This window comes from Aquarana catesbeiana, linkage group LG02 (assembly GCF_042186555.1).
Source record: "Aquarana catesbeiana isolate 2022-GZ linkage group LG02, ASM4218655v1, whole genome shotgun sequence".
In the NCBI taxonomy this organism is placed as follows: Eukaryota; Metazoa; Chordata; class Amphibia; order Anura; family Ranidae; genus Aquarana; species Aquarana catesbeiana.
Genome location: NC_133325.1, coordinates 701920745 through 701932797, shown reverse-complemented (window position 1 = coordinate 701932797; position 12053 = coordinate 701920745). Strand labels below are relative to the sequence as shown.

The 12053-nt window shown below is 41.6% G+C and overlaps 1 protein-coding gene across 3 annotated transcripts in view; it reads right to left on the bottom strand.

Moving 5' to 3' along the window:
• CTPS2 (CTP synthase 2) overlaps window positions 1-12053 on the bottom strand; it is a 409104-nt gene that overhangs the window by 220063 nt on the left and 176988 nt on the right. For all 3 annotated transcript variants that reach the window (XR_012241769.1, XM_073616921.1, XM_073616922.1), the window contains 2 exons: window positions 7753-7847; window positions 2927-2989 (listed from right to left, as the gene is read on the bottom strand). Coding sequence is in view for 2 of the 3 variants with exons in the window: in XM_073616921.1 (XP_073473022.1) it covers window positions 2927-2989; window positions 7753-7847 (158 nt within the window). In the remaining variant the exon portion in view is untranslated. The remainder of the gene's footprint in view (window positions 1-2926; window positions 2990-7752; window positions 7848-12053) is intronic.

Genomic DNA, 12053 nt, shown 5'->3' with positions numbered 1-12053 from the left:
GCTGCGATTACAGCTGCAAGTCGCTTGGGGTATGTCTCTATCAGTTTTGCACATCGAGAGACTGAAATTCTTGCCCATTCTTCCTTGCAAAACAACTCAAGCTCAGTGAGGTTGGATGGAGAGCGTTTGTGAACAGCAGTTTTCAGCTCTTTCCACAGATTCTCGATTGGATTCAGGTCTGGACTTTGACTTGGCCATTCTAACACCTGGATACGTTTATTTGTGAACCATTCCTTTGTAGATTTTGCTGTATGTTTGGGATCATTGTCTTGTTGGAAGATAAATCTCTGTCCCAGTTTCAGGTCTTTTGCAGACTCCAACAGGTTTTCATCCAGAATGGTCCTGTATTTGGCTGCATCCATCTTCCCTGCTGAAGAAAAGCAGGCCCAAACCATGATGCTGCCACCACCATGTTTGACAGTGGGGATGGTGTGTTGAGTATGATGAGCTGTGTTGCTTTTACGCCAAACATATCGTTTTGCATTGTGGCCAAAAAGTTTGATTTTGGTTTCATTGGACCAGAGCACCTTCTTCCACATGTTTGGTGTGTCTCCCAGGAGGCTTGTGGCAAACTTTAGACAAGACTTTTTATGGATATCTTTGAGAAATGGCTTTCTTCTTGCCACTCTTCCATAAAGGCCAGATTTGTGCAGTGTACGACTGATTGTTGTCCTATGGACAGACTCTCCCACCTCAGCTGTAGTTCTCTGCAGTTCATCCAGAGTGATCATGGGCCTCTTGGCTGCATCTCTGATCAGTCTTCTCCTTGTCTGAGCTGAAAGTTTAGAGGGACAGCCAGGTCTTGGTAGATTTGCAGTGATCTGATACTCCTTCCATTTCAAAATGATCGCTTGCACAGTGCTCCTTGGGATGTTTAAAGCTTGGGAAATCTTTTTGTATCCAAATCCGGCTTTAAACTTCTCCACAACAGTATTACGGACCTGCCTGGTGTGTTCCTTGGTCTTCATGATGCTCTCTGCGCTTTCAACAGAACCCTGAGACTATCACAGAGCAGGTGCATTTATACAGAGACTTGATTACACACAGGTGGATTCTATTTATCACCATCAGTCATTTAGGACAACATTGGATCATTCAGAGATCCTCGCTGAACTTCTGGAGTGAGTTTGCTGCACTGAAAGTAAAGGGGCCGAATAATTTTGCACGCACCACTTTTCAGTTTTTTAATTGCTAAAAAAGTTTAAAATATCCAATAGATTTCATTCCACTTCACAATTGTGTCCCACTTGTTGGTGATTCTTCACAAAAAATTAAAATTTTATATCTTTATGTTTGAAGCCTGAAATGTGGCAAAAGGTTGAAAAGTTCAAGGGGGCCAAATACTTTCGCAAGCCACTGTAAATAATGAGGTAGTGTCAAGTAAATAGATATCAAATGTGTCAAGCCTCAAAACTGGGTGCATCTGCAAAATAGCAAAAGATTATGGCACCTAAAATTATCACTTGCACTCCTACCCCGGAACCTAACATTCCATTCATTATTATTGTTAAAATAAATACTTAAAGGTTGGACATGTTGTCTTCCCCTCACAGCACAGTTTGTACCCAGATGGGGTGTTTGGGGGTTCTAGACAGTACACCACAGCTTACTTTTAGCACCCAGAATGGCTTACAATGTTCACAATGTTGTTTGTTTTTATTGATTCATCTTGTGTACCATCACATACGATACTAATAATTCTCTTCTGTTGTATAGCTGATAATGTTTATCATTTATGTTCTTTTTGACAAACCATAATAAAATATTGAACAAGGAAATCCCAAAGCAAAACAAAAAAACTGATCACATTAGGCATGAAAGTGTTACCAAACCCACAACAGTAAAATCAGTATGTATATGCAGTAAAGCATGCTTGTTATACTCACTGTGGAACCTAAGGGGTTAATCCTCTGCGTTGTGTAAAAAAGGCTGTTTGATCCTGTCTTCTCTGATCCTCCCCTTCTTCAACATTTCCCAAACCATCTCCTGGCATAGCCTTGGGGGCATTCTACACATGCTCAGTTTGGTGTGTACTGCTAGAGAGTTTTTTTTTTTTCTTGGGAGAGTGCATGTGATCAGCACAGGGCCAACTAGCACTGTCCAGACAGAGGGTCAGGGGTCCTGCAGCCTTATAGGACAGTCAAGGGAGAATGAAAACTCCTCCTACAAGCTTTAACCAGACACTGATAGAAGTCACAAGGCTGCTCTAACTGCTGATGAGATAAGGTATTTAGCAGTTTATATTTACTAAAGCTATTGCATTTCCATGTTCTGTGTACTGTATGAGACCAGATATACTGAATGCAGGGTCTGGGGTTTAGCAACACTTTAATGATAAAAGGTATAGATTTTCTGAGCAAGGCAATGAAAATCTACTAATCTCTGGACAGCTTGGTAATGTCCATATACAATATATTATTGTCCATTGATTTCGCGACAGTAGGCCACAACCCCACACGAGTGACAACCAATGACACCACAATTCTATAACTGACCACGTGCAGAGGATCTTGATCAATTTTGGTTAATCATTATTGTTCTTCCCCATAATAGGCAGGCTTTACAGATCTCTCTCCAATCTTCCCCTCCCTGCTATAAAGGCGTAAACATGCAAACCCAGGCAATCCCAGCACACATATCTGGTAAAAAAGAAGACCTTTCAGCTCTAATGTTCATGATTGTCTCAAAAGATGCATTGGCTACAGCAACCTGCCAGTTATATAAAATGTAAAGTAGTTTTTTTTATGACAACTTTAAAACCAATTTAAACTTTTCCAATGAAATAATAAAAAAGAAAAATGAATCATAGCTTAACTTAAATTTTGAAATCACATCACTTTAGAAACTTCATAGTTCATAGGAAGCCACGCTCTTTGACTTCTGATTGTTTTAGTTCATTCACTGTGTGAATTATATAATATCTCACCTTTCCAATTTAAACAGTTTCTTGCAAATTCCACCACTGCTAGCTGCATGCCCAAGCATACTCCTGGAACAAAAAAATAAAAATGTCATCAAAAGAAGCAAGAGGTTTTCATTACGAGGTGATATAAACCACTTTAGTCCACACACAATTTTAGATTTTTAAACTGGAGAATCAGATCCCCAGGTTCATATGTCTGTCAGGGGCTCCAGTAGTTTTGTTCCCAACTCTGCAGAAGCAAATACAAAATACATTTTCTGGTTGTATTTTAATGTGCTTTGTTTGGGGACTGTGTTGGAAAGATCTTTGCACCGTGGAGTTCTCAAAAGGCATAAGAAGCCAACGGGTGACTCAGACCAATAGACCCCACCCATAACTGAAATGTCACTTTCAGCTAGACTGACCTTTAAATGATCAATTCATGCAATATTGATAAATATATATATATAAATATATATATATAAATAAATATATATATATATATATATATATATATATATATATATATATATATATATATATATATTTTTTTTTTTTTTTTTTTTTTTTATAGATACAGGGGTTGATTTACTAAAGGTAACTCCACTTTGCACTACAAGTGCACTTGGAAGTGCAGTCGCTGTAGATCTGAGTGGAAGCTCTGAAATGAGTGGAAGCTCTGCTGATTTTATCATCCAATCATATGCAAGCTAAAATGCTGTTTTTTATTTTCCTTGCATGTCCCCCTCAGATCTACAGGGACTGCAATTCCAAGTGCACTTGTAGTGCAGAGTGGATTTGCCTTTAGTAAATAACCCCCACAGTGTCTTGAAAAAGTAATCATACCACTTGACATTTTTTCACAGTTTCTCACGTTACAACTAAAAACTTAAATTTTATTAGGATTTTATGTGATAGGCCAACACAAAAGGGCCCATAATTGTGAAGTGGAAGGAAAATGATAAATGCTTTTCAACATTTTTTACAAATAAATATCTGAAAAGTGTGGTGTGCATTTGTATTCAGCCCCCTTTACTCTGATACCCCTAACTAAAATCTAATGGAACCAGTTGCCTTCAGAAGTAATCTAATTAGTAAGTAAATAGAATCCATCTGTGTGTAATTTAATCTCAGTATAACTACAGCTGTTCTGTGAAGCCCTCAGAGGTTTATTAGAGAACCTTAGTGAACAAACAGCATTACAAAGACCAAGGAACCAACAGGACAGGTCAGGGATAAAGTTGTGAAGATGTTTACAGCAGGGTTAGTCTATAAAAAATTATCAAAATTATCCCAAGCTTTGAACATCTTACAGATCACTGGTCATCCATCATCCAAAAGAGTATGGCACAACTCTCAGGAATACAGTTACAAGCTGAAGACCATTCAGCAACTGCTCATGGTAATAGGCCAGTTTAAAGTGCGCACGCTAATTGGTATGTGCTCGTGTATGTGTGCATGTAAATGAACATATGCGAGCACGGTGTAATGGAATAGCATATCTATTGCCTCTTTGCCTAGAAGTATGAGCATGTTAGCAATGTGCACAAATATGAGCATAAGCCTCCACTGGTTTTCTGATGCTGGGAATCTGGTTTACCTTACAGATATGCTGTGATTAGTAGGTGTGATTATGCTTTTATGATCGATTTCTACAATAGCCCCATCTCGATTCAGTGATGTCCACGAGTGCCTCGGCCATTCAGACTCTCCCTCCTGATTAGCTGAGACACAGCAGCGCCGCCATTGGCTTCCGCTGCTGTCAAAGTCTGTTAGCCAATGAGGAGGGCGAACCGCGGCTCCGTGCAAGATGTGGGGGCAATCAACAGGAAGGAGGAGCCAGGAGCACCGAAGAGGGACCCGAGAAGAGGAGGATCTGGCCTGCTCTGTGCAAAACTACTGCACAGGGCAGGTAAGTATGACATGTTTGCCATCACTTTAAGTTCACTTAAAAAAAAATAAAAAATACAAGCACATCTTTTTGCAGGTAAAAAACTAACGTGCAGTTATTATTTCTTAGGAGCCTGCCGAGCATTGTACCCACAATCAGCAGATTGCCAGTGCAATATCAGGTTTTTGCAGACACTCAGTACAGCTGTCAATTTGTACCTCCCATAAACAGACATTTACTAAAGTGCAGTAAGGCTGAATTCCCACTACAGTGTTTTGGATCGCGGGCAAATGTGCCGCGAATCTGCCCGCAATTTGACAGCGCCAATGTGTGAATGAAAAATTGCGGGACTCACATTTGAGATGCCGTTCATTTGAATGACGCCTCAAATCGCGGCGCGGGTCTGTCACGATTGTCACGCGATAATTTGCGATGCAATTGCGGGAAGCATGTCACCCCAAAGTAGCTGCTGAACTTTTTTTTGGGCGACATGTTTCCTGCGATGCAGATTACCACAATTGCAGTGTGACAACGATTTGAGGTGTCATTCAAATGAATGGCATCTCAAATGCGAGTCCCGGGATTTGTCCTTCACACAATTGAGAACTACAGGCTGTCTGTCACTGACTGTGCCCTGAATGCAGAGAGCACCATGCCAAGATGGTGACTCCTGGAAGGACTATTTCCCACTGGAGGGCTCCATTTGTAAGGCAAGTCTATCATAATGTGCTAGAATGTCATGCAGGGGATCCAGCAAAATTTTCTTTTACACAGAGTTTACTACCTTTTTAAAGCAAGCTGCATTTCTCCATCGAAAAACCTGTTGACACAGGCTGAAAATATATTTCTTTTTTCACAACTAAAGCTGAAATTTAATTAGCTTATATTTTTCTTTGACTGGTTCCTCCTTTTTTAAATAAAGCCTTTCTTTTTCAATAAAAACCTTATTTTAGACTCTGTACTTCTCTATGCAACTCATGCAGATTATGGTTGATGGGCAGGTCCGGTAGAGTGCTGTACTTCCTCAAAACGACACAGCACCCTACTTCAAAACTCCTCCCAAGAGTCCTCAGCCCTGATGCAATCTGTGAGCTAGTTCTTGGGAGGAGTTATGTAAATATCAAAATGCCTTGATGGGCGGATGTCAGTCTGGAGGAGTGGATGGCCCTGGACAGACTTTGCTTGCATGCAGACTGCTTTAGACAGCAAGACATGTAATGCTGAACCTTCATGGTTGAAAGTACTGAAATCCAATGGATGAAAGAGGTGTCCAGACACACTCAGCCTGTCAAGGAAAAGACTAGAATAGATGATGCTGAACGTCCTCCAGCCCAGGAATGAGATCTATATAACTAGGCTGGGGGGTCAGAAACCAGTAGTAATGCCCCGTACACGCGGTCGGATTTTCCAACAGAAAATGTTCTATGGGAGCTTGTTGTCGGAAATTCCGACTGTGTGTAGGCTCCATCAGACAATTTCCATCGGAATTTCCGTCACACAAAATTTGAGATCTGGATCTCAAATTTTCCGACAAAAAAATCCATTGTCGTAAATTCCGATCGTGTGTACACAATTCTGAGGCAAAAAGTTCCATGCATGCTCGGAATCAAGCAGAAGAGCCGCACTGGCTATTGAACTTCATTTTACTCAGCTCGTCGTACGTGTTGTACGTCACCGCATTCTTGACGTTTGGAATTTCCGACAAGATTTGTTTGACCGTGCGTATGCAAGACAAGTTTGAGCCAACATCCGTCTGAAAAAATCCATGGATTTTGTTGTCGGAATGTCCGATTGTATGTACGGGGCATAAGAGATCATTTACATTTGTTGTTTGTGGGGTGGTAAAACCCCATAGTTAGGACATATTTTGGCAGGCGGTAGCACCCACCCCCAAACTGTGTGAATGAGCCCTAAGGGTGTCGCTGCTGAATGCAAGGACTCATACACAAGTGCAGCAGACACCGCTGCTTCCCTGAAAAGTGATTCGAGTGTGTTTGACAGGTTGTGTGGGGTGATATGTCACCTGATTTAAACCCTTGATACCATGTAATGCACGCAATTGCGATGTGTTAGTATGGCAATTCGAGAATTAAATCAAGTGTGAGGAGGCAACACTGTGCCCGGTGATCTCTGAATTCTCCCATGTTGTTCTGGTAGATCTCCATCTCTTTAAGGTTGCCTACCCCTGACTAGGCTCTATCTGCCTTGCTGCAGCTTAGAATGCACACTGTGAGAAGCTTACAGTCTGTAGTGAAATCAGAGTAAGCAATATTAGTAGAGGAGAGGAGCCTGTCCAACTAAGACAGAGGGAAGGCCGGAGTTCAGTTTGAAAAAAAAAAAAAAAAAACCTCATAAATTAAAAATAAAACGATTTTCTTCTCCCTGTGCAGCAATGAATCTGGTACAGAGCGAAGGGTCCAATTAAAAGCATTTTATGATCAAATTCATAACAGAACCAGCAGCTACGCCACAAGTAACTCAAGAAGCATAACAGTTTAATGCTGATAAATGAGAATACGATAGAAACAATTGTTTCATGATTTCATTCCTACTGTGGGAACATAGGTGACATCACTGTTAGTCCATTTAATGCCAGTCAATGGTATTTGATGTGTACAAAAAGGTTTCTGTGCTCTGTGCTTATCTCTTTGAACAAATTCTGCTAATTATCAGAAGTAGAACTGTAATATAAAAAAATAAATTTACTCATATTGCTTCCAGCAGTTCAGTTTCTAACAAATCATGCTTTAATTGCTCTCTGCTGCGTCACTCCACTGTCTTTTCTTTTATCAACTCCTAATGAGGATTCAGCTCCACTCAAAATTGTTTATTTCATCTTTTCACTGACACTAATTGCCGTGAACGGTAGTGGAATTAGTGCTGTTACCTATCCACTCCACTTTCGCCTATGATGGCCAACACGGTCACTTTAGTTTTACAATGAAATACATGACTGTACCTAGAAAAGGCACTTTCCTCTCTCTTGCCCAGGTAATTGTTTGAAGTTTCCCTTCTGTTCCCCGTAATCCAAAACCACCAGGAACCAGGATACCCCTGAAAATAAAACAGAAACTCATGGCAAACTTTATAGCATAAATCACATTTACAGTATATCACCGTGTTATAATGTGTACGCAAGGTTTTTTTTTGGTTTGGATATAGTGGAAAAGCTCTGCCATGTGTTATTGGTGTCTGTCTGTGTGTTGGGGAGAGTTTCTGTCACTTACAGACCGGTTGACAAGGTGTCACAAGGACTAGAAATTATGGGACATTTCTTTGCTGGGGCATAGCAACAAAATCATGTTTAGTAAAGCAAGAGAGGATTGCAACATCTGTTAACTTACTAGTTCAGTGGTTCTCAACCTGGGGGTCGAATGACGATTTGCCAGGGGTCACCGAATCCTGGGCTGTTCCTGAAGCTCGCACCGCTCTCCAGCCTTTTTGCAGTTGCCCAGCAGGGCTGTTCCTGGAGCCCACGGCCACCCACACAGCCTCTTCGCAGCCGCCCATTCAGTTAATGGCATGGCTGGGGGGCAAAGACTAGAGGTCACCTGACTGGTGAGGAATGTGAAGTGGGAGGGGCTGGAGGAGAACCCATCTCCTGATTTCAGCATAGGTGTCACTATTGCGAGACACCACAAAGTCAGAGACACAGTGAGTAACACTACCTGTGATTATAGTTGCCATCAAAAGTCCCCACTACAGTTCTCAGATCAGCAGATGACCTTGATCAAGAGCATGTAAGTTGGCTGATCAGAATTCCCTCCAGCACTGCCACTGATCCCACCCCCACCAGCACTGCCACTGATCCCAACTCCCTGCCAGTACTGCCACTCATCCCATCCCCCCCCTCCACCAAGGAGTAAGAGAAGGAATAAAAATAGAGAATACATGGAAGGGAGAGGAAAAGAGGGGGAGGAATGAAAAAAAAGGGAGAGAAAAAACAAGACAGCTAGAGAGAGAGAGATGGGGAAAAAAACAAGAAATTATTATAGAGAGAGATAAAGGGGAAAGAAAGGAGAACAAAGAAAGAGTGGTACATCCTAAAATGTACCACAAAGGGTTTTAATACTTTACGAGTGGAAGGGACTCAGGGAGTGCTAAATGTCTGTGGGTTAGGGGCGCAAATTACTTGTCTTGCCTTGGGTGCTGACAACCCACACTACGAAAATAATTTTACTGTTAGGGGTCTCCACAACTTGGGAAATTTTATCAAGCGGTCACGGCACTAGGAGGGTCGAGAACCACTGTACTAGTTCTTTCTGTTCACATGACACCTTCACTTTTGTTTTCCTCTGTGATAGCAAGCCAAAACTAAGTGAAATAAAGCTTCCCAGTAAGGAAAGAGTTTATAACCATTCCAAAGTCTATCAAAAAAGAAGGTGCTCCTAACGACAACTCATTATGTGTATAAAAGACACCAGTCCACAGAATCTTTCTTCAATTCAAACTTTACCATCATCAGCAAGACCAAAGAGCTGTCAAAGGACATCAGGGACAAGATTGTAGACCTACACAAGGCTGGAATGGACTACAAGATCATCAGCAAGAAACTTGGTGAGGAGACAACTGTTGGAGCGATTATTCGCAAATGGAAGAAGTACAAAATGACCATCAATCGCCCTCGGTCTGCAGCTCCATGCAAGATTTCGCATCATGGGGTAAGGATGATCAAGAAAAAAGTGAGGGACCAACCCAGAACTACATTGGAGGAGCTTGTAAATGATCACAAGACAGTTGGGACCACAGTCACCAAACAAACTATTGGTAAAACAATACGCCGCTATGGATTGAAATCCTGCAGGGCCCGCAAGGCCCCCCTCCTCAAAAAAGCACATGTACAGGCCCGTCTGAAGTTTTCCATTGAACATCTAAATGATTCAGAGAGGGATTGAGAGAAAGTGCTGTGGTCAGATGAGACCGAAATTGAGCTCTTTAGCATTAACTAGATTCGCCGTGTTTGGATGAAGAAAAATGCTGACTATGACCCTAGGATAGAAAAATGAAAAAAACTGCGCTATAAATCAAGTGAATAATTTGATCGTTTGAAAAGCTGCAATCCCGACAATAAACATCAATTGTGAATAAACATAGGAAAAAATAAGGAATTGCGCTAATATCTGTATGACATGATATAAAAATCTACAGTGAAAGAAGATTTTAGTAATAAGTGTAAATAAAGGTAAATGTGAAAAACGTTTGATTATGATCTAAAAGAGTCCCATCGAGTGAAAACATCAATGGAATATCATAGTGACTCCAAATCACCGGCAGAAAATACAAAAAACAAGTCCAAGTGATAGTTAGTGTTAATCCGTGACAGCAAGGGAGGGTCCACCACCAAAAATGGAAGGGGTTACTCCTTACCAGATGGCCATGACCCCCCACTCCAGAGGATCACAGCAAGCAGATAACCTTGTAAGCCAGAAAATGGAAACTGCTAACAGCGTCCGCCAGAGGTCATCTCATCGTCAGCCACACCAGCGAAACCCATGGCAAAGGTACCATAAAATATATGAATATATGACATCATCACGTCTTCCAGGGGCAGTGCCCCTGGAAGACGTGATGATGTCATGAAACACGTAGGGCGGAGCCAGACGACGCGCTGATGTCACCCCCAAGCAAGTTGTATTCTAGTAGGACGGGTTTGTCCGCGCTCCTGTGGCCAAGGAACCGGACTTAAGGCTATTTTATCTACTACGCTTTGTAAGTGTGCATTTTGTGTTTTAAACTTAAATAAATCTTGTCGGTTTTACACTATGTGAGTTCCCTTCATATATTTTATGGTACCTTTGCCATGGGTTTCGCTGGTGTGGCTGACGATGAGATGACCTCTGGCGGACGCTGTTAGCAGTTTCCATTTTCTGGCTTACAAGGTTATCTGCTTGCTGTGATCCTCTGGAGTGGGGGGTCATGGCCATCTGGTAAGGAGTAACCCCTTCCATTTTCGGTGGTGAACCCTCCCTTGCTGTCACGGATTAACACTAACTATCACTTAGACTTGTTTTTTGTATTTTCTGCCGGTGATTTGGAGTCACTATGATATTCTATTGATGTTTTCACTCGATGGGACTCTTTTAGATCATAATCAAACGTTTTTCACATTTACCTTTATTTACACTTATTACTAAAATCTTCTTTCACTGTAGATTTTTATATCATGTCATACAGATATTAGCGCAATTCCTTATTTTTTCCTATGACCCTAGGATCTCTACAGTCAAGCACAGAGGTGGAAACAATATGCTTTGGGGCTGTTTCTCTGCTAAAGGTACAGGACGACTTTGCCGCATTGAGGGGCCAATAGATGGGGAAATGTATTGTAAAATCTTGGATGAGAACCTTCTTTCCTTAGCCAGAACACAAAGATAGGTCATGGAGGGGTCTTCCAGCATGACAATGACCCAAAACATACCGCCAAGGCAACAAAGGAGTGGCTCAAGAAGAAGCACTTTTAGGTCATGGAGTGGCCTAGCCAATCACACAAGCAGGAAATTATGTTTCTGGGGGGCATTCTGTACACATTCTGTGGAGTTGCCCTTAAACCTCAACCTAACCAGAAACTCAAACAGAAAACTAGTGACAAGTGCTATCAAGTTTTAAAAGCAGTAGTGTTAAAGTCAGTCCATGAAAATTGAGCAAGGGGGCAGTAAGAATGTTCTTTTTGAAGTCTGCTCTGCCTTCTCTCATTATCTGCTTCCAGCATCACCAGTTTTATTCATATGTCCAAGGTAGGATTCAATTTGATTAGAGGCTGTGAGATAATTCATAGTACTGGCTTTCTAGGTAGGGTGTTCCAAAGTTAACACAGGGCATGGTTCAGGGACCCCAAACTACAGACAAAAAAACTGAGATGGATTAGTGCAGTACAGCAAATTCCTAATGGAAAGCTAAATGTGAATTTAGCCTTATGCACCGTATACAAGATCGGACTTGATACAATGGAAACTGTATCAGTGTTCCTTCTATCACGGATGAGGAGGAGGCGGGACTTTGTTACAGTGGATGGCCGCCGAACAGACTGCATGACACAGCAGGAGACACCCACTGTTTAGGTTATTAAAGGAACAGCTGCAGATGGGCACAGTAAGGCTGCAGATGGGCACAATAAGGGTGCAGATGGGCATTGTTTACCCAGTAGCTGCTGTATTTCCCACCCTAGGCTTATATTAGAGTCAATAAGTTTTCCCAGTTTTTTGTGGTAATATTAGGTGTCTCGGCTTATACTCGAGTATATACGGTAACTGTGTTCTTCTG